The 23,116-nt window shown below is 36.3% G+C and overlaps 2 protein-coding genes and 1 long non-coding RNA gene across 4 annotated transcripts; 2 read left to right on the forward strand and 1 right to left on the reverse strand.

Moving 5' to 3' along the window:
* Positions 1–204: 204 nt before the first annotated feature.
* LOC117920389 lies at positions 205–961 on the forward strand. The gene is made up of 2 exons (XR_004652237.1): positions 205–291; positions 467–961. It is a non-coding gene; the product is annotated as an uncharacterized LOC117920389 (long non-coding RNA).
* A 754-nt stretch (positions 962–1,715) lies between these two features.
* Positions 1,716–14,650, reverse strand: LOC117920386 (nuclear pore complex protein NUP93A-like). 2 transcript variants are annotated; one of them, XM_034837870.1, is made up of 15 exons: positions 14,475–14,647; positions 13,789–13,880; positions 13,351–13,417; positions 11,602–11,661; positions 10,121–10,210; positions 9,672–9,941; positions 9,374–9,469; positions 9,162–9,296; positions 8,860–8,913; positions 8,665–8,748; positions 7,236–7,322; positions 6,256–7,158; positions 5,274–5,455; positions 3,066–3,357; positions 1,716–2,194 (listed from the first exon to the last, which is right to left on the reverse strand). In XM_034837870.1, exons 1-15 carry the CDS (start codon positions 14,574–14,576, stop codon positions 2,117–2,119), a joined length of 2,592 nt encoding a protein of 863 aa, XP_034693761.1. In that variant the 5' UTR covers positions 14,577–14,647; the 3' UTR covers positions 1,716–2,116. The 2 variants fall into 2 exon arrangements, with proteins under 2 accessions (XP_034693761.1, XP_034693762.1); XM_034837871.1 differs by lacking the exons at positions 1,716–2,194; positions 5,274–5,455 and having other exon boundaries at positions 3,208–3,357; positions 14,475–14,650.
* Positions 14,651–15,373: 723 nt separating this feature from the next.
* Positions 15,374–21,849, forward strand: LOC117920388. The gene is made up of 3 exons (XM_034837880.1): positions 15,374–15,550; positions 15,668–16,002; positions 21,388–21,849. Exons 1-3 carry the CDS (start codon positions 15,437–15,439, stop codon positions 21,551–21,553), a joined length of 615 nt encoding a protein of 204 aa, XP_034693771.1. The 5' UTR covers positions 15,374–15,436; the 3' UTR covers positions 21,554–21,849.
* Positions 21,850–23,116: the final 1,267 nt, after the last annotated feature.

Consider the following 23,116-nt stretch of genomic DNA (forward strand, 5'->3'; position numbering starts at 1 on the left):
AGGGAAGGAAAGAGAGAGAAAGGGAGAAGGGAAAGGGAGAGAGGGGGAGGTTGCCGGCCGGAGAGAGCTGTGAGCGACGGTCGGTGTTGAAGCCGACAAAGCGCCGCCCGATTTTGCCGTCGATGAGAGGCAGCAAGAGCAGTGGGTCGCTGGTAGTGGTGGCGCTGGTGTTGTGGAAAGGGAAGGAAAGAGAAAGAAAGAGGGAAGGAAATAGAGAGAGGGGGAGATTGCCGACCGGAGAGAGGTGTGAGTGGCGGCCGGTTGCAGTGGGGAGGGAGGAAGAGACAGATGGTGGGTATGGGAGAAAAAACAAAAGGATAATTTTGGAAATTCACTATTTGAGTGTGTGAAAGGGTTTTTTTCTTTTCTATCTTACACTTAAATTGAAAAGTCAAAAAAAAAAAATTGGGATTGGTTTATGGTAACATGATTTTCCTTTTTTTAATTTTTTTTGTCTCCTTCACAGCTGACAAAGGGAATCATTTCACGTGGCCCTCCTCTAAAGTCTCACCCGCTCTGTAATAAATTCCAAGAAGATTAGGGTTTCGTGGAAATATCTCAAGCGAATCAGGCTCAGTGTGGCCGATGCAGCAAACTCTCAAATCTCAGTTATATCCGGAGGTATGGAATCTCATAACTCCTATTTTTTGAGCTTTAGTTCTGGATTATGTCATGTGATGCTTAAGATGGCTGTGAGATTTGAACGGCTTGTAACTCAAGGAGATGATGCAGAGTTGGGTAAGGCTGCTTTTCTGTTGGGAGGAAGGCAAGATAACGATACCAAACGTGAGTTATGACTGTTAATTGGCTTAGGAGGTCTTGGGAATATATGTTTTTTCTGTGCATCTCTTTTTTCTTAGATGATGTATGGAATGAAATTAGGGTTTATATTTCATTCCTTCATTATTAGGTTAAAAGAAGGGCACAAGGAAGTAAAATTATATTTTTTAAAATTTTAAAATGATAAAAACGAACAAAAAAATTTTTCTTTTAATGAAAATTTTCTGCTTTAAGATTAAGTTACTATATCTTTTAGCAAATGCGGGTAATGATAGATAAAAGATTGTTTGTCTTAGATGATGTATGGAATATATTTCATCATATTGGTACAAGAAAGTAAAATTAAGATAGAACAATGAGTGATAAAGTTATCAGAATGGAAGAAAGATTTGTTTGAGTTGGGAACATAATTTGCTCGAATCATTTGTGATAATGAGAAGACGGTGAAAATATGAGAATGAGGATTATTGGCTTGCTTCTCTAGATTAATGACCAGACTGGACTTGATCTACGAACTGAACTCGTATTCAAGCTGTTGCTACTCAAAGACTCGTGTCCTGGGGAACTTCAATGCAAAGATAAAAGGTGATTGTGGGACTCATGACCTGGGAGGCTTGAATGCAAGATAGAGATGATGCAAGATAAAGATAATTGTGAGTAGTGTTGTTGGAATGAAAATTCATTTGTAACAAAATCATCTGTTTTGTGATGTAATGTTGTTAAAACAATTTCAATTTCCATTCTCTTGTTGCAATGACAATTCCTTTGCAATAACTAGCACTTTTCTTTGAAATTCCGTCAGTTTTAACATCCCATTCACATATATACACACATTCATGCTTTTCTCAACCCTGGGGTTCTTTCAAAGCCAATGCTTTAAAATTTGTTTTATTACAGAATCCACTTTCTGGTAAGGATAGAATTTAATCATGAACAAGTGAAACGAGTTTGCTCACTATTGCAGCAGGTGTTGTAAGAAAGAACCAAAAACAAGTTCTCTCTTTTCTAATATGGTAATCAACTTTAAAAAAGGGAAATAAGTAAAAATCTTGACAGCAAGATGCTCATATTAACAATGGCAGCCCACTGCAACTCATAGTATGAAAAATAAGTCCCGCAAAACATTAATTTCTTTCTCCTATTATCAAACAAACAAAACAGCAGGCATGATTCATGAAAGCCTGGTCTTACTGTTTTTGTACAAAATGTATCTGTGATGCCGTCAACACCGAAGGACCATGTCATTTTACATCTCCAGAATGCAGGTATCTCAAACTGCCACATTTTGTTGCTTGACTAAGGAAGTGGCATCTCAAACTACCTATCCTTTGTTCGTTCACAACGTTCGAGCAACCTTTTCGTACAAATCACGAGGCCAGTTCCTATTCAAATTGTTTGCGAGAAAATTGGCAATCTGCAAAGGTCAGAAGGATGCATCCATCAAAAACCGAGAAAAACACCGCGTTAAGAAGCATGCTACATTTTGTTGTTGCACCATGCCTAGGTTACCTTGATTTTCACCCAGTCAACCTTGGTCAGATCCAAAACACATCATCCATCAATTACTCACTAACTAGACTTGTTACTAGGCTACAGATTTACTTGAGAAAACCATCAAAATCCCATGGACCAAATTGAGGAAACCCTCGTATAGCAAGAAAAGAAGAGACTAGACATACATGGATGGTTCTATCAACTCAGGGTATCAGCATGAAACTGACCACAACCCACAAATATTTGCTAAAAGATCATTTTCAAAATTTCACATTACCAAGAAAATTATTTAAAGAGCCACTAATCCATGAATGTGAGATCAAATCCAAAGGCTTAACCAACTTATTGAAACAGGACATCTATAAACAATAAATAAACTACCTAAAAGGGCAACATGAATGGAATTACCTGGGGCAATCACAAACTCTGCTATGTGCCTGTAAAACTAAAGGTGCTATTGCTTTATAAATTTATTTTATTTTTAATTAAGTCTTAAACCTTTTAGATAAAGCAAGCTCAATCCAGCAGAATTATGGTCGGTTTCACGCAAGGCATAAAAAATGTAAACCAACAGTCACCAGGGTTAGTATGAAACTAACTATATCACATTCAATCTCAAGGCATACACAAATTAGTTTACATAAATACACCAAAAATTTGCATTTCAAATAACACACCCTACCAATGCTACCAATGCCAAGAAATTCTAAAGGGCTTTCAGGAGGAAGGGCATATAATTTGGATATTTAAAATATGAGGAATATCAAAATTCAGTATTTTTTTTAACATACCTTAGTCCTCAAGGCCCGAAGTGATCCATCAGTATCCGTCACATAGTCCAGACAACTGAGAGCAATCTTCAGAAGGTCAGGCACACAAGCTTGGACATGGGGAGATAAATTCTGAAACACATCAGGTGTGGTATCTGGCGCTCGTGGATCAAGTGGAAGAAATGGAAGTTTAGCAACCTCCCTCAGGGCATCTAGATAATGGCCCACTCTCGCCAACTTATGGATAGACAATATTGCCTCAAGCTCTCTTAGTACAGTCTGTTGCTCCATAACATGTTCCCTCTCTTGAAGACTGCACATTGAGTTCAAGTGATTATAAGTTTATAATAAAGTAGCTCGTGCCCACGATGGGCGGGCTCCCTTTACTCATCAAAAAAAAAAAAGTTTATAATAACGTACTGAGACAAGTTATGAAATTTAAACCTTGATATCCATAAAAAAAGAAAGCCAACATCCAAGTTAGTGCTTAATCAAAGGATGATATGGTTCAGAATCCTCTGAAAAATTCATATTTCTAAAAAATAACTGTGTTAACTATGTCATTCTCAATTCACTTAGAAATTATTTCACCACATGAAAGCATTGCAAACTCAAACTAGCAGTCATAATATGATGGAGTAGTCAGGAAGCCAACAATAACAATAAAACTAACCAGCATAAGAACAATAATTCTTATTTAAAAAAATGAACATGACATACACTCAAGAAATTCAAGAATTTTTTTCATAATTCTCGCCAGTGAGAATGAATTTGAGCCAAGGGGACAGATAAACAGAATCCTGTGGTGTTCATAATTCTCTGGAGAACTTCGAAATGAATATGATATACACTCAATAGATTCAGGACATTCATGAATACATAAAAGCATGCGACAAACTGAGTTATGCATGTGCTCAATAGAACACTCATATGTAATCTGCACTTCAACAAGTCGGAGAATTTTGTCAGTCTACATAAAATATGGGAGTACTAGCATTTTGCTGGAATTCACACTTGCTTCACACGATAGACTTTTATGGTACACCTCTCAGTTTTTAAGATCCTCTTTTCACACAACAGTTTATATTTTGGGCTGAACCTTTGGAAAGACATTAGAAAAGGGTGGGAAAAGTTCATTCTTAGAACTAGTATCCGTATTGGAAATGGTAGACACACAAGTTTTTTGGTGGGATAATTGGGTTGGGGATTCTAAGTTGAAGGATGTTTTTCATTCTCTATTCAGGATTGCAGCCCACAAATTTGCTATAGTGGCAGACCTTTGGGGGAGGCAAGGGGGTGGAGGCGGTTGTTGGGAGGTGGATTTTAGAAGATCTTTCCAAGATTGGAAATTAGAGGAGGCGACTCGTTTTTTAGAACATATTTCTGTGCAAAAAGTTGAAGAAGGGGAGGATTCTTTGGTTTGGAAGAATGATGGTAGGGGAAAGTTTAGTGTCAAATCATATTATTAGTCGTTAAGGGATGAAAGCAATATTTTATTCCCTGCCAATGAGATCTGGGATTCGTGTGCTCCTCTTAGAAGTTGTTTTTTTGTTTGGAAAGCAGTTTGGGGAAAAATCTTAACAGTAGACACATTAATGAAGAGGGGATGGTCCATGGTCAATAGGTGCAGCAGCCTTTGTAAAGATAGTGAATAATCAGCTAACCACATTTTGATTCATTGCGACAAGACAAGAATGTTTTGGATTGTGTTGTTAACTTCTTTCAAACTGGTATGGGTGTTCCTGGATTCAGTGAGAAATCTTCTTCTAAAATGGAAAGTTAAGGGGCTGAGGAAGAAGAAAATAGTGAGGAGACTGGCTTCGATTCGTCTTTTTTGGTATATTTGGGGAGAATGAAATCGAAGGACTTTCCAGGAGTAAAAGATGTCTGACCAAAGTCTGACAAAGCTCTTTACCCATTCACTATTAGAGTGGTCTCAGTAGGTTCTAGCATTAGACAATCCCTCTTTTTTTGAAATTTTGGGTGTCCTTAATGGCGACTAGACCTCCTATTGTAGGTCTTGTTTCTCCTTTCTAGAGCCTGGTTGGGTTTTGTTTGTATACTGCCTGTATACATGGAGTGCACCCCTGTTTTTGGCTGTTTATTGTTCAATTTGCCTTTGTCTATCAGAAAAAAAAAAAAAAAAAAAGGTTTTAATATGCATCATAAATTTGGTAGAAGCAAAATTGGCACCAAATAATTAATGAAATGGTGAAGTATAGAATTGACCTGACTTCAGGAAAATATTTGTATGTCTCCAGGATCTCATTGCCAGACTGAATTAGCCCAGCAGTTCGGCTCTCACCATCCAATCTACCACGAGCCAAAGCACAAACTGCTTCAGAGAGGCACTTATTAATTGTATCCAACGCCATTGAAAATGCCCCAATTCTCTTCTGAATTTCTATAGACTGTAATTTAGTGGTAAAATTAAGAGGTGAATTCATCAGACTAGACACAAAATAATGAACAAGATGACAAAGAATAGTTGAAGCAAAGATGAACGTTTATAAGATGCAAACTTGGAAAATAAAACCATTTCGTAAAACCCTAAATCTCTGCCTTGCTCCCGCTCAACCAAATAAATAATGAAGAAAAAAAGAAAGAAATAATGTTGGGGATAGGGGAGAAGAAAGAAACAAACCCACTGAATGTTTGACTTTCAAGCTAATAGTGGAATCCCAAAGAAGAAATAGCCAAGGTTTTTTGAACGAGAGTCGGATCAACAAATGAGGCATTATAAAAAGTGATGATAAAATAAGCCATAAAATTCATGTAGCACAATATATCCCTTAATTAATAGATAATCCAGTATAAAACATCTCAAACATCACAATCAAGCAAGCTATGTAGGATGTGATTTTACACGGATCAACAAACTGGGAATGTCAAAAGTTTAAAATAGAGTAACCAGCCAAGGAGAATCTTGAAATTTTGAAAGAACTTTTTTCCTTTATGATTCCCAGGTGTTATGTAATTATAATTCTAATTATAATACTCATAATTGTTTACGAGTATAATTATCTTCATTACTCTTACCATTTTTCTAAATTGGAACAAGACAATGCAATCATTCTACTCATCCCTATCGGCAACATGCCAAATAGCACAACTTGGGCATGGTGAAGCTCATACGAGTTCCCACTGTACTTGTATAGAACTCTGGAAAAAAGTAAAAAGTTAAAAAAGGGAGGAGCAAAAGAAGTATTACTCGATCATACAGCCCAGCATCCTGACACTGGCGAGAAGCTTCAAGCAGAAATTGCTGTCTTGCTTTTACATCAGTCAGAAAACGAGCCAGTTCACCTTCTTCTCCAGCACCTCTCGGACCAAGTAAAAGATAAATCCCACCATCCCTTAATAACAGTTCAGTGAGGAGTTGCTTCAGCATCAGATTTCTCTGCCATTGCTGATCTATATTGCCCCTTCCAGTCCATGACAACTGTCCACCTCCCACTGCAGCAGCAGCTTGTGCATAATATTCTAATGCTGTTGAAAGATCACCAGCACGTAAATACACTGATCCGTACTGCCGGATTATGCTAGATGCCTCTGCAAAAGCATCCATCACCCCCAATTTCTGTCCTACCCCAGCACCTTCTGAAAGGACCCCATGGTCTGCTAGAACAATTGATATATGGGTAGCATCAACATTATACCCTTCAACTCCCATTTCCTTAGACAAGTATAGGACTGCTGGTAGCAACTGGATACTTAGAAGTAAAACATATGGATATACCAGAGGGTCCTTTCCATTTTTTGTATAATATGATGGCTCAAATTTATTTAGGTAATTCTGCAAATCATCCAAACTGTATGGTACCAAGCCCTCATTCAGGACAACAGATGAGGATCCACCTGGACAGTCCCGCACAGCTGACAATTTGAACCACAAGAAATCCTCTATGGTATTGAAAAGAGTTGGAAGATCTCTGAGCAAGCGATCAATATGCCTGCGAGAACCAGATATGATAGCATAAAGCAGCAACTTTTTTTTGTCATATGCTGCACGACCCACACGATCACCCATTCTTAACATTTTATCGCATTCCTCTGAAGCAACTGCTGCAATCTCTGCTGATACCATACCTCTTGTAGTAATCCATTCTGTGAGCTGTCAAGAAGGGCAAAAATGACTAAGATCAAATAAAGACTCCCATGTATAAAGTACAACCAATAAATAATCAATACCTGAGAAGCAAACTGATTTGAAACACGAGATGATCTGGCAACCTCTATTGCTTCCTCGTAATACCCAGTCCTCAAGCAAAAATAAATCTGTTGTTTCAAAGTAGAAATAGGAGTCAGATGGAATGGGCACTATTTCCAAAAACATAATTAGATATTGAAGGCTACAAGTAGATTTAATATGTGAACAACATAATAAATAAAAGAAATAAATTAAGTGATTTTTCCATTCTATATGAACTTGTGATTTCAAATGGCATTCATCTTGCTTGCTTACAATCATTTGCATGAAAAGCAACTGAAAGGTATTCTAATTCTCTTCCATACTTCCTCTAGTCATTATTACAAAACCCTAAGAAACAAAAGAAAACAAAGAGAGAGAGAGAGAGAGGACTCGTAAAAAAGTGTACCAGGCCCACACAAAAGCAGACAAAGAAAAAAGACCAACTTAATCAACCATACACATGCCCTAAATTAATAATCCAGTCCCCCCATTAATTCAGGATATCCACAAAAATTTGAAGTTACAGTTTCTATAAAGAGTATAGATTCACCCAGCACACCCATTTGACACACAATGGGTGTAGGAGTGGTGACCTTATTAGATACTCCCTACTTTGATTCAGATATGGCTGTTTGATTTTGATTGATTTTTTTTTTCCTACCTGTTTAACCGATAATTACCTTAGAAAGGGTAAAAAAATGCTGGAAAATAAATTTCCAAAAAAATATTTAAGGATAAGAAAGAAAAGACGGATAAAATAGAAAAGACAGGAGTTCTTATCAATTATATTTTTGCTTTTGATTGATCACTAATTAAATTTTTCTTTCTTTTTTTTTCCCCTTCTATTATGCCACATCCAAATGTTCACCCATTATTGAGATCCTATATTCAAGTCGTGGGTGTGAAGAACTAGACATCTAGACACATACTTGTACCTGAAACCGGGACTCAAACCCGTACAACATAGCTCGAACATGGTACAACTTTTAGAGATTATGAAAATTTTATCAATTGAAGCTTTCAGATACCACATTGATTTAAACTTGTCAGCTAACATGGAATCTGAGGGTACAACATAATTTGAGCAATCAAAGCAAGAGAATATAAGATGAAGTAGCATGTTAACTAGCTAAATCACCAAGGACAGGATTGATGAATCATCATTTCTTGCATGTGCACATCAAAATCAAAGGCTTCCAGATACGACATTGATTTCAACTTGTGAGCTACCATGTAATCTGAGACTATGACATAATTTGAGGAACCACAGAAAAGGAAAATAAGATGAATCAGCATGTTAACTAGCTACATCACCAAGGACAGGATTGACCAATCATCATATCTTGCATGTGTACATTAAAATCAAAGGCTTCCATGAAGGAAAATGCTGGGTAAAAGGTACAGAATCAGGATAGAAGGGCACAAAACCTGCTGCCAGGTGGTATCAACAGGAGGTTGTCTACGAGCATCACCTGCATCAAAATCTAGAACCCCATAGTCTCTCAAACGAATCTGCCATGGGAGAAATAGAAAAAAAAAAACTAGTAATTATGGGTAAATAGGCATCCAGACTCCCCAACATCAAAATCATTAACAACTGAATATAGAAATATTATGACAAACCCGAAGAAAGGCATGGATTCTTTGCAGATTTCCAACAACCCCACCAAGAGCAGCCTACACTTGGATCAAAAGGATGATCAGGGGAAAAAAAAAACCACATCAGGTAACTAAGAGCTGCTCCACAGAAGCAAAAATGCTAAGGTTCTTCAATCATTATGAAAAAAATAATTCAAATGAGCAAGGAAGTATACTAAGAGTTAGCTGAACAAACAGAGAAGTGATAATTGATCAAAACATTAGTGCTCATGGAAGTAAATGACACCATCAACCAGCACTAAGATTATGATAAACAACTTTATTACCTGTGCAGGATGACTTTGTATCGTATCTATCATATATTTCTCATGTCCCCATTCGAGGTGGCGCCTAGCACCAATTACTAATGACATTTTTTTTGAAACATTCCATTGAACAGCTGTATCCTCACCCATTAATGTCTGTCAAATAATTGAACCATTAACCACTTGCCAGAAAATAATGAAAGATAACCTGAGCTCATAATTGGAAAGCATACCTGAATCAGGTGCCAAATCTTCTGCATGTTAACAGATTTGCCACCAGATGTCTCAAGGCCCAAACTATCATAAGCACCCTTGAAAGCTGTAGCAGGCTAATAAGAAGGAATACATTTTAAAAAAGAAGTCAAAAAGTAAAATAGTAAACCAGAGAAATAACTTAATCCAAGTGCACAACCACCAAGATGAGATCATTGCTTGATATATCGTAACATTCATATCCTAACCAGAGGCTTGATTGTATAATTACTATAGAGAGAAGAAAAGAACTTTAGAATAACACGTAACGAAGCATACCTTAAATGGTAAGCCACGCTCTCTTGCACTGTTGAGATTCTTCACAACCTCAGCATAAACAGAAGTTTTTTTCTCGAGGACAGGCTTGTTAGCTAGAGGTACAAGCTCCATACTAGACAGACCAGATGAAACCTGAGGACTGGAAATCATGGATGCAATTTGACCTGGACGAGTAGCCCCAGTGCTTGAATCACTAATATTAGTCTTGGGCAATGTTGATATGCGGCTCAAGCTTTGAAGGAAATCCCTTTTTTCCTTTTGCCAATCCTCCTGTCAAATATTGAATTCCACACTGAAGTCAGGGCTAAAAGCAACAAGGGCAAAAAAAATATTTCCTTGGACTTCATTAAACAGTTTGTACTTCTTGTCCACACAACAGAAGATTGTGTGCATGAAAGAAAGAAAGAAGGATTGAAAAACATCACATGAACCCATAATAGTGCACTGACCTCCATAACTTTCATCATGTAATCATTAAAACTTTTAAGGTTATCTTTCTGTGCTTCCTGGATAGTGGAAACTATTGCCATCTCATGAACCTGAGGTGCAAATATAGCAAAACAATATGATCAAGCTGCAAATGCCAATCATTCTTAAGGCATGTGTTTGAAAAAACTAAACATTGTAACTTGTAAGATAGTTCAAAGACAGTAATACCATGCAACCAAATATGAAAATTTTGTACAAAATACAGCCATGTCACTCAGACAGCATAGTTAAACAGACACATGATATAAGAGATCATCCATGAAACTTTAATTGCCAACAAAAAAATTACTCATAATTGACAGGGGGAAGAAGACAGGAAACACTTTAGTGCTGTCAAGGTCTGAACTCATGTGCTAAAAAGACAGGTGTGTAGACATAACTCTTTCTTAGGGAGAGGAAAAAGAGAGAGATAGAAAGAGAGAAAAGAAGAAACTCATGCTATGACTTTGTCAGTGGTGAATCTGGTCATGTCTCTCGCCCTTAATTTTTTCTTCTACCCTTTCAAAAGGAAAGTTAAAATCCATATTCCCCCATTGTGTTTATATGCCTTATTCAGGGATTTTGAAGAGATTCTCCAAGCCTAAAAATAATGCATGTCCTATCAAAAAAAAAATAATGCATGCATGGACAGTGTTTTAAACTCTTAGCTACAAATTGAGCTGCAGTCACTTTGGAAGCGTCAATAATTTTTTTTACAAAACTTTTGAAGAAATTCTCCAAGCTTAAAAATAATGCATACATGGACAGGGTTTTAAACTCTTAATTACAAATTGAACTTCAGCCACTTTGGAAGTGTCGATAATTTTTTTAACATTTATATAAGTACTTCATCTGAAAAGGTAGTAGCCAAGCCACAAAATCAAGATTTAGTTTTTCTCTTTTGTATTATTACTGCTCGTGAATAGTAACAGAAATGTCAGGTAGCAAGATTGACTACTGACTAATATATGGCCATTGCTTGTGGCTCATGACAAATGTCATTGGCTCAGGGGAAACAACCAAACTTCAACATCTCTCCACCCTTCCAAACAAAGAAAATAAAGACAGAAAAAGAGATGTCATAGAAAATTATAATAAACTCTCAAAATTTTCTTCACTTCAAAACTTGTGTGCTCTAATATTAAAATGAAAATGATTTTTTAATGAGCATTAAGTTGTTAAGGATGATTCTACAAGTGTGGTTCTTTATTCTATAGATTACACGCATGAATTTAACCACTGAAATCACTCCTTTTCTTTGATGTCATAAACAAGAAATAACATGTTACTATAAAACTGACAAAGGGTATCAATTATGCCACACCATTAGATGCCAATAAACACATATGCCGATCGAAGCAATCTAAACATTAATAAAAATAGAAACTAATGATAATAAGAATCAAGACATTGATATTTATAATTTGTATTGCCACTAAACAATTAAAGCAGTGAATTCTACCTGCTGCAGGTATTCCTCGACACTTGTTGCCTCAGCAGGGAAAACATCCTCAAATGTTGTCTTCAAGAAGGAGAAAAAAATAAATAAGCAAAAGTATATTTGAAAAGAAATTGGAACAGAGACTAGAAAAAGGTAAAAATAAAAAAGTAATAATAATAATAATCAAGAAAAAGAAAAATTTAGAGAAATTTGATAGCGAAGAGCTACATGGCTAGCCAATAAATTAAATGAAAATCATAATACAAATTAGACAATGAGAAAAAGGACCTATGGATAAAAAGATCACAAGCATTTAAATTAAGTTTATCTAATAAAATGTATGGATATTTCCAAATTAAATCTTTATAATAAAATATATGGAGATTTCCAACTGCATTTTATTATCTTTACCAATCAGTTTGCTCTTTGATCCAAATATAATGTCTAAGCATGACATATATTCCATGCTTTTTTTCTGATAGGTCAAAAATAAAAAAATGCAGGGACCATCTGTCATTCCTTAACATGGTTAAGGACATGGTGTTCTCAGCCTTTGATTATTAAAGGAAGGAGTAATCAGGAATCAAGCTAATTAGTGGAAAGAGGATAGCTTCAGTACTCTCTCTCTCTACCACTTCCATCCTAAGTTCCTACCTCGAGGTATAGAAGCCTTCTACTCAACTCCTTCCTAATGATTAGGAGATATTGGAGAGAAGATAGATATCTCATTTTTCTCTTTATTTTTTTCTTTTCCTTTTCTTTTTCTTCTTTTATTTTATTTTATTTTTTTTGGAAATTTGTTAGAAAAGAAAGCAAAAAGGGAGTCAAGCACACATGTGGTATAAGGACAGTAAGCCTTAACAAAGTTACAGGAGGCAAATCAAAGCCATTGGGATAGTCCCTATCTCCAATAGGGAACTCCACAAATACAATGACTACATGAGAAATTTTTCAGCTCCAAAGGAAAGAGTTCTCACAAGAAAAAAAATCCTTTTATTCTGCACTTTTACACGCCAATCTCCAACAAAACCCATCTTGACCCAAACAAGGAAATTATGGAGAAAAGACTCTAGGCCCCAACTCCAATAACACCCATCCATGAAAACATTCAAGGAGAATATAGAAACTTCTGCTTTTTCCAACCATCTTATGCCCTGTTTCCAAAAAAAAACAGACTTTATTCCAGAAACCATCTTGCCCTACACCATTTTGTCAGAGCCAGTTGAATGGGAGATCCTTGTCAAAATTAAACATTCAGTTCGTGAAAACCCCTCCCTCCTACCTAGAAGAGTAGAATTTCTTTCATTTCTCTACATGGTATATAATATTCTATCCTGCTTGTAATTTTCTATTTTTGATGATTCACATAAATTGAACTAATCAAATTCAATATTTTGGTTCTATCTTGGAGCATATATTTGTTATAAACACCAAATTCTAGTTGTGAGAACTAATAAGGGCTATGAATTGACACACTTGAGCATACACAAAAGGAAAGAGAAGAGCAATAGCTTGAGGGTTTGTTTAGAAACTGTTCTTAAAAATATTGCCAAACATACCCTGAAATATTTTTTTCCATGTGGGCAATAGTTATTAGTCCAAAACATAACATCAGGTAGAAAAAATATGTAAAACTCCATAGAGCATGGATATACATTTTATAAGAACTTTTGCATACAAAGCAACTCGTGAACCATGTGAAACGATTAAGAATTCTGCAGTCAATCAAGCAAGATCGGGGATCAAAATCAATGCACAAGGAGCATTCACCTTCAACTCAAAAGACTTGAGATCCCGAGCAAGCTGTTCTGCATTTAGACCCTCACGTGCCAATAACCTGTAAGCGAAACAAACAAGAACATTTATGGGAGAAAAACAAAACTAGGAAAAATGAAGAACGTGAACTATTAAAAGTGATGATACACTTTCAGACTGAATGCTTCAACTATTCCATTCAGGGTGATATGCATCATGCCACTATAATAGTTCTTCTATTCCAAGCAATCAGCCATTATTTACTCATTAATTAAAATATATTGCCACATCACACAGAGGGGGTGTTTCACAGTAGATCAATTGAAGGAAGTATCATTTTCCAAATATCAAACGGAATAGCTTCAGAAAAAACCTAAACTGCAGTAATAATATTGCTCTGATTTTGCCCTAGAATGCTAGAGAGAGAGCTAAGGAGAGAGAGAGGGGATGTACCTTGTGGCTGCAATGGATTGTGATGGAGCTTCAGCTCTTAGGGTTTTTGACTTTAGCTTCTTAGATAATGCTTCTAATTGGTCTAAGTTCCTCTGAAATAGACGCAAATAGTGAACTCAGTTTCAGGAGATTTAGGTATTCAGATGCTTCGTACAGTGCCAGACAGGTTGAGGAAAATAAAAGGGAGTAACATTTTTAATCTTAGGTGTGGACCAGCATTTTTCACTTGCATTCCCATGTCTACATTAGGATTTCCAATTAGTAGGGGAAACAAACCCACATGAGACGAACGTAATGCAACTATTTCAGTTCGTTCCGACAGACTTTCATTATTTGGAAATGAAAAATGAAGGTAAAATAACATTTTTCCTCCGAACGTTTTTCCATTGTTTTTGTCCTCGTGAAAAATGAAAACCGGATTCAACCAAGCCAAGTAGTTGTACTACTTCCAGCTTAAATTTTTCCCGTTCCAAGATTCCTATTCTGTGAGAAACCTAAGATGAAAGTTCGAATTCCTCTTCTCTCGCTACATTTTCTCATCAATCAGACGAATATTGAGATAAATCCGAAATAAAACATACCAACTTCTAGTTATCCCTTTGAATATAGTTTTGACTAATTTAGTTTCCTGCATTTTCAGGGCATCCGAAACTAGAATTATAAAAAGAAGGCAACGAAAGAAGAACCTGGAGAGGAGGGAACTGAGCCGAAGGAGCGGCTTGTTCGAGAAGCTTCGTGGAGGAGTGGAGGAGATCGGTCCAGGAACTCATGTCGGAGTCGGTGGCCATGGTTGCTGACTTCGGTGTGTGAGAGAGAGGGGGAAGGGTTTTATTAAGCCCTAATTTTGAAAGGAGAGAGAGAACGGTAAAGTGGTGTTCTTAACGCGGTAGTCCCGTGGGGAGGGGTGTACTGTATTTATATGCTCCTTCTCCACTGTCGAATCTTGGCCGTTGATTTCAGTGGTAAAAGTTCTATCGGGCGGTCCTTTTGAGTTTTCAGTGATTCCGTTAATGTATGATTTAAGTATCCACCGTTGGATTGCCCTCTATTGGTTGACCTGCGGTAAAAATTTGTTTTCTATTCCACGAAATTAATTTAGAAGGAATCCAGGGAGGGGGAATTACTTGGAGACCCTTCTTATAAATAATTTTCTATTCTTTAATTTTTTTTAAATATGTTTAACTAATTTTGGATAAAAATTAATTTTAAAGATATATATTTAGGAAATATATTATTTTTAAAAACTTAAAAAAATAAATAATATTTTAAAATAATTGAAATTTGTATTTAAGAACGGTTTCAAAGGTTGTTTTTTAGTAACTATTTTAAAAAATGCTTTCAAAAAAATCTTCAAAGTTTTGTTGAATAACATTTTTTTAAAAACAAATCATTTTAAAAAATAATTCTTAATTATTGTTAGAAATAAATTGTGAAAATGCAACTGCCAATTGTATTATATTTAAATTATTTAAAAAAACACAAGTATAGTATATGTTATTAAAAATTTTATTATTTAGTAAAGCCTGATTTAAATAAATAAATATATAGATAGATAGAGAGATAGAATTCCCTCCATATTGCCATAAAATCAATTTCGATTGATATTTATGTTCTAATCATTGAGCGAAAGGGCGAGACAGTGTTGAGGATGCGGAGGGTAAATGGTATTTTGCGGCAGAGCCAGAAAGCCCTGCAAGATCTGGATTTGCTCAAGGTACTCCAATCTGAGATCAGACACGAACAATCCCATGATCGATTTCAGGTACCCTCCAACACAATCTCTAACCCAGCCTCATTAACTCGCTCCGTTGCGTTTCTATATTTCGTCACCAAAACGAGAAAGAAGGCCGGAATAATCGTGCTATTTCCATGAATGCAGAATTATCAAGGCGGTAATCCGGGAGATTTCGCGGTGGACTGGGACTCACCAGCTTCTCAAGATGTGGTTTTGCGGAGGAAGTGCGAGTCGGGTGAAGAGGTCGCTGTCTCAGCCCTTCTGAGTCCCATAACCTTTAGAAACGAGGAGGGTTCATTTCCAAGGGACCTTCTGATGAAGGTGTGTGTAAAGAAACCTGGTTTGAGTCCTGTTTTGCAGTTTGATTGTGGAGTTTTTAGCAAAGACCATGAAAGGTTGGAGTTCAACATCCACAGTGCATATTATATTCCCTCACCGGCTTGTCTGAATCCCTCAGCCTACAGAGGGCCCTCATTCAGGTGCAATTCTCTGTCAATTGGCTTGATTAATGAGCATTGTTTGCGAGATTTTTACATATTTAGAAAGAAAAAAAAAACCCTTCAAGTATATTATCGTCTTTACTTGGCAAAGAATGTGATTTTTTGCCTTATTGTCTATATTTTGATGATTTTGAAATTGAATATCTGGGTCTGCGAATCTTATCTACATTTGTATGCGCAAGCCATCTTCTTTAGATTCTTTCGTTTGTTCTTGGAGTTATTGCTCAATTCAAGAACATGATTTCAAATCATGCAGCATAGGTGGGCAAACATAAAACACAAAGCCCTTGTCCCATGACTAATCGTTACTAGAAGCAAAACAAATTGTGTCATGATCCTGCTATATATAAGTGATGATGATTTTGAAATCGAATATCTAGGTCTATGATTCTTATCTACTTTGTGTGCATAAGCTATCTTCGTTAGATTCTTTCTTTTGTTCATGGAATTATTGCTCAATTCAAGAACATGGTTTCAAACCATGCAGCATAGGTGAGCAAACGTAAAACACAACCTATGTCCCATGATTAATCACTACTAGAAGCAAAACAAATTGTGTCATGTTCCTGATATACATATATAAAGTGATGGTAAATCGTCACTTTTGGGGGGCGTTAGCACTCATAGCCGATGAGATGTGTAGCATTGGTTTTTTTTTTTTTTTTTTTATCAGCAACGAAGAATATATAAAGACACCAAATAAAAGGAGGGGGAGCACCTAGGTGCATGGGAGGTATACAAAGGGAGCCAACAAAACAGAAACACCACAAAAGAGCAAAGAAAACATCCTCCCACTAACTAACACACAGTTGGCCAATAAGAACTAACAAGGAACCAGGACCCTTTTGAATATATAGGTGAGTCTAGTGGAAAAGGGTACAAATAAGAGAGTTCTTTAAAGCTTGATCCCAGCATTAAATTCTATCAAAGTATTTTTAATTCCTCTCTTGCCAAGAATCCAAAACAAGCAAAGAGGGGTTGTCCTTCAAATATTTTTTCTATTTTTGCTAACAAAACTCCCATTCCACCCTTCAACTAATCTTTCACCGAGAATGGGAAGACCCAAGAACAACCAAAGAGAGAAGATAACAAATGCCAAAGACCCCTTACCTTTGCACAATGGATTAGCAAGTGATTAGCCGATTTTTCTAAATTCATGCATAAACAACAATTATTTGCTAACACCCATCCTCTTCTCTTAAGATGACCTAAGGTCAAGAACTTTCTCAAACTGCCTCTGAAGCAAAAAGCCCACCTTTAAAGGCTCTCAAGAGCCCCACACTAGCTTAAAGGGGAAAGAAATACCTTTGGCCGACTCTAAGAAAGAGTAGAAAGATTTCACTGAGAACTTCCCACACATGCTAATCGTCCAAATCAGTTTGTCGTCATTCTCACTACACTTCCCAAGCACATGTAGCATCCTAAGTAACTCCTCAATGGTATGTAGCTCTCAATCTTGAAACTGCCTTATGAATCCTGGGTTCCACACAACCTGTTTGCTAACGACCTCCCTAGCACTCACCACCCAAGCCTCTTTATTAGAAGAAAAAGAGAAGAGAGACAAAAAAGAATCCTTTAAAGGAGCCTCCCCACACCAAACATCAAGCCGAAATTTTGTTCTTCCATTGCTAACCATAAAACTTGTTTTGGCCTTAAAGGCTTCCCAACCTCCTCTTATTGCCTTCCACAAGCCAACACTATAACTCTCTCTCCTAGCAAGAGAGAACCAACCTCCAAGTTCTTCCCCAAACTTTCCCACTACAAATCGTCTCCAAGGGGACTCCCTTTCCAAAGCAAATCTCCAACACCATTTTCTAAGCAAGACTATATTAAGAGAGGACAAAACCCTAATACCAAACCTTCCTAGCTTCTTGTATTTTCAAACAAAAGACCATTTGACTAAGTGAGGTCTTCTCTCAAGAAGTCCCTTTGAATTTTTTCTAACGTTAAAGTCACCATTGTAGGAATTATTGGAAGAGACATAAAATAGATGGACATATTGCATAGAGTACTTCTAAGCAAAGTAACTTTACTACCCTTTGAAAAGCATTGTCTTTTCCAAAGGGCTAACCTTTTATGAAACCTCTCCTCAACCACATCCTACATAGAAGGGGACTTGAACGGAGCACCCAAAGGCAAGCCTAAATAAGTAGAAGGGAGCTTCCCCACTTTGCAACCCAATAAAGAGGCAAACTCCTCAACATTAAGGACTTCCCCCACCAAAATCAACTTGCTTTTATATAAATTAATTTTCAGCCCTGAAAAAGCTTCAAACCAAAACAGAACCCAACTCAAGTAAATCAATTGGTCCGAACAAGGCTCACAAAAGAGTTAGGTATCATCCGCGAATAGGAGGTGAGAAACCTCCACTTCTTTTTTCCTTTTACCTCCTACCTTGAAACCTAAAATGAAATGCCCCTCACCTACCTTTCTTAATAGAATACTAAGAGCCTCCATCACTAGCACAAATAGATATGGGGATGGAGGATCCCCTTGCCTTAGACCCCTTGAGCTCTGAAAGAAACCAATTGACGAACCATTAACTAAGATCGAAAACCTAGTTGTTGATATACAAAATTGAATCCAATCAACCCATCTTCGATCAAAACCCATGCCAATTTTCTGCAACACTTCCAAAAGGGCAGGTCCAATTAACATGGTCATAGGTTTTCTCAATGTCCAACTTACAAATCACTCCTCTTTGACTCCTTAATCTTGAATCTATAACCTTGTTTGCAATTAGGGTTGCATCTAGGATTTACCTACTTTGCACAGAAGCATTTTGAGAATTGAACACCACTCTTGCTATAACTTTCTTTAGCCTGTTTGCCAAAACTTTAGCTAGAAGTTTATACAAACTTTGCATTAAATTAATTGGTCTAAAGTCTTTAAGTCATCGACTCTCCTCTTTTTTCAGAATTAAGTCTAAGAACATGGCATTTAGGCTCCTTTCAAAAGATCCTCAGGTGTGGAATTCCCTAAACAGACCCAACACTTCATTCTTAAGAAAGTCCTAACAGGTGCTGCCATAAAGCTAAAGGAAAACCATCTTGACCGGGGCCTTTGTCTCCTCCAATTCTAGCAACGCTGCATAAACCTCCTCCTCAGTGAAAAGGCTCTTCCAACCCTCCAGAAGCCTCACTGCTTAGCCTTGAAAAAGGCAACCCATTAATACTTGGTCTCCACAGGCCACCTGAATCCACCAACAGAAGCTGGCAATCGTTAACAATTCTTTCTGAAATTTGAGGCTCCTCCGTAACCCACTCTCCATTCACCTTAATTCTTCCTATGAGATTTCTTTTGCAATGAGCATTAGCCATCTTATGAAAAAACTTTGTATTTTTGTCACATTCTTTCAACTGCAATTCCCTAGATTTTTGCCTCTAGGAGGTTTCTTGTTTGTTTAAGTCACTATGAGGTTCTAAGTGTAAGCATTCATTACCACAGCAAACAAGTTTACCTTGTATTTGCAAATAACACCTACTCACCTGTAGAGCTTTTTATGTTTTAAATTGTTGTACTAAATTTACCTTCTATAGCAATTTATGTTAGATGGAACATTGTATCCTACATAATTAATATTTTGGCACTCAAACAAAATATCAGCAGAGGCTACATTAGATTTGGTGTCTAAAATGTTGGATATCATCTGGGAGCCTTCATTTTATTTTTGGGCATTTTCGAGCATGGATGTTGCTCTAAGCACATATGAAAGTTGTTTTTCCCACTTTTGCACTATTGAACTGGATTACTAGAAATCAGGTTTCTGTTCCCTTTTTACCCTTTTTCTATGTACAGCAGAAGCACTTCCTCTTTATCCCTTCTTGATGTATTTTAAATACTAATTGGTTTAGGCAGTTGAAGCCTTGAAGGATGAATCAAGATTTTGGTAAAAACATGATTAGTTGCCTGGTGGCTTCAATTTGGTAATCAGGTTTGGAATTCTTTGGAAGTTCATCATCCTTAAATGTTGTAGATGCCAAAAGAAGCATCCTCTTTCCAGTTTTGGTTTTGGAAAACTGGCCCTATTCTCATGTATTTAGCATCCAACCTACACACTCATCTATTCTCACTCATTTATCCTCTTTTCCATGCTTAGCAAAGCTTTGAATATTTGCCAACTATTTGGTTGCTTGTCTCTGTTATTGTCTGGCATTGATAAAATGAAATATTTAATTGTTGGTAGGTATGCTTAATACATTTTACTAGTTAACTCTATTATTGTCTCTTAAGAATGGGACAATAAGAGAAACTTTTGGATTCTAGTCTCTATATGGGTGCTTCAGGGGGGAGGCAGGAGCAGCTTAATTGTTAATTGGAGGCAAGGTAGTGGATTATATGAAAGTGGGAGTTTTTGTGAGGAGAAATTCTTTTTTCATACATTCAAATCTAAAAGCTATAGTGTGAGAATAAAATAAAAGCATTTTAAGTTCTTATTTGATGCAATGCATTACAGGAGCAGTTTCCCATCACAATCAAATTAGCTTAAGTAATGTGTCCCATCACTGGTAACAGAAAATCTCTGAGCATCTTTTAGTGTTCCCAGGCCACTCGGAGACCCCACATTCCCTTTGTTTTCAGCCTTAATTGGCTAATAACTCTTATGACCCACAGGGTTTAGTTTTTGTCCTACGTGGCCTACTTCCTAGGCCCATCTGAGGCTTGTTTGGCTATCCCAAATTGATTTAACAAAACCTTGACTCCAAACTATTGGAGGGCTGATTACTGGAACCTTTTTTTTGTTGCTCAAGTCCATCTAGTACCGTAATCCTTCTAAAATGATTGCAATTATGTTGTTTTTTAAACACCCTTAATCCATCTTTTTAATGAACTTCTTCTTATTGTTTTCTTCTGAGCTTTGGCACATTCACTTGTCTTCATCCAACCTGGACACCTTGATGTCACTTTGTTTTTCCATATGCATATAGAAATCATAAGGCTACAGTTGCTGCCTCCTTAGTGGCCAATATAAGAATAGATCTAATGTTGCCAATGGCTTAATATTGGGTTGGAAGGGGCATAGACAAATGAACCTGAGTTTTGATGCCCAATTCTGAAACCACATAAGATATGAAATGTGTAGAATCTGTATTGGGAATGGTGTTTGGCATGCACCTCTAGTGGCACATCCATGAAAATGACTGAAACTGAAACAGCGTCTAACAGGATAACAAATACTTATATTTGAAGTGTCCTTAGCAGGCTTGTGGTTCATACTTTAGAGGGGGGCTTCTTCTCAGGTTCTCAGTTTTCTTGGGGGCACCCATCTATCATTCAACTTCAACCTGTCTTTTTATCTTTTGTGGTGAGTCTGTTCAAATACCTAACCACCCAACTAATTTCCTTTTTTATATCCCTATGCAGTTCGTTGGACCCTAATTTACAGGACGCACTCAAGGAATATCTACTAGCCAGGGGTATCGGAGACGACCTGACCAACTTCCTTGTCATTCACCTGCATAAAAAGGAGCAAACCCAATATATGAGCTGGTTGCATAAACTGGAAGCTATGATGGCAAAGGACGATTGATCTGAAGAGTGGCCATCACCAGGTTTAACTCATACATGCCCCATTCATTGTTTAACATGCGCATTCCATCTTCTGTTGTCGGAAAAAATAAATAAATAAATAACTCTTTTTCCCTTTACATCTCAATCTTTAATCAGTAATGGAGTTTATTTTTAATTTTTTTCCCAGAGCTATATTCACTTATAACCATGCCGTAAGCTTGTTAGAATCTTTTACTATTGAAATTGGGAACTTATGATGGGTTCCCTTAAATTTATTTGAATTTGCTCTGATGTTTGATGGGCATTTCTTCATTCTATCTTTTTCTCTTTTTTTTTTTTTTCTTTTTTTTTCTCTTTCTTTCAGTGATGCCACATCCTCACGAAAGCAACTCCTACAAAATTCGCTGCCATCAAACCGGTTACGGGTGATGCTAGATATCACCAAAATAAATAAAAAATAAAAAATAAAAAAGTAATCACATGTACCTATGTACTTTTAGAAGTGCGTCTCTTTAGAAAATTGCAAGTGTGAATCTGATGGTGAGCTCTGAGAGGTGAGAATTACTGCCTTGGAAAGTCGCACATTAAGAAATTCTTTTCCCTTTTCATTTTCTTGGAAAATGTGACGGAGCAGTAAGGCGGATTTTTCTCAATAGTACGGTAATTTAAAAAAGTTATGCTTAAATTACTATAGTAGAAAAAGTTATTACAGATATACGGTAGTTTTTGCTACCTAGAAAAGAGGATTTGCCACTTAGGAGAGAGGAGAGAGGAGAGAGGTTCAGCGGATAATTTTTTTTTTAAACCAAAATCATCTTTTCAAATTTCAAAAGTCAAAGGGAAATCGTCTTTTCAAAAGACGAGTTCCATGAAAAAAAAAATTAGTATTTAAAAAAATTCCCCATTTACAAGGGAACTCGTCTCTTCAAGAGACGAGTTCCTTGAAAAAAAATATATATTTTTAAAAAAAAAATCCCAAATTATTATTTTTTTTAAAAAAACAACAATTCCTCGAGGGAACTCGTCTCTTCAAGAGACGAGTTCCCATGGAAAAAAAAATATATATATTTTTTAAAAATATTTTTTAAAAAAAAAATTCTCAAATTAAAAAAAAAAAAAAAAAAAAAAAACAATTCCACAAGGGAAACTCGTCTCTTCATGGGGAAAAAAAATACCCAAATTTAAATAAATAAAAAAAAAAATTCCTCAAGGGAACTCGTCTCTTGAAGAGACGAGTTCCCATGGGAAAATTTTTTTTTTTATAAAAAAATTCCCAAATTAAAAAAAAAAACAAAAAACAATTCTTCAAGGGTCTTGAAAAGCGAGTTTCCATGGGAAAATTTTTTTTTTTTTTAAATTTTTTTTTATAAAAAAATTCCCAAATTAAAAAAAATAAAAATAAAAATAAAAATAAAAACAATTCCACAAGGGAACTCGTCTCTTCAAGAGACGAGTTCCCATGGGAAAAATTTTTTTTTTCTTTTTAAAAAATATTTTTTTATAAAAAAATTCCCAAATTAAAAAAAAAAAAAAAAAATCCACAAGGAGAGACGAGTTCCCATGGGAAAATTTTTTTTTTTTT

Source organism: Vitis riparia, chromosome 8 (genome assembly GCF_004353265.1).
Source record: "Vitis riparia cultivar Riparia Gloire de Montpellier isolate 1030 chromosome 8, EGFV_Vit.rip_1.0, whole genome shotgun sequence".
Classification (NCBI taxonomy): Eukaryota; Viridiplantae; Streptophyta; class Magnoliopsida; order Vitales; family Vitaceae; genus Vitis; species Vitis riparia.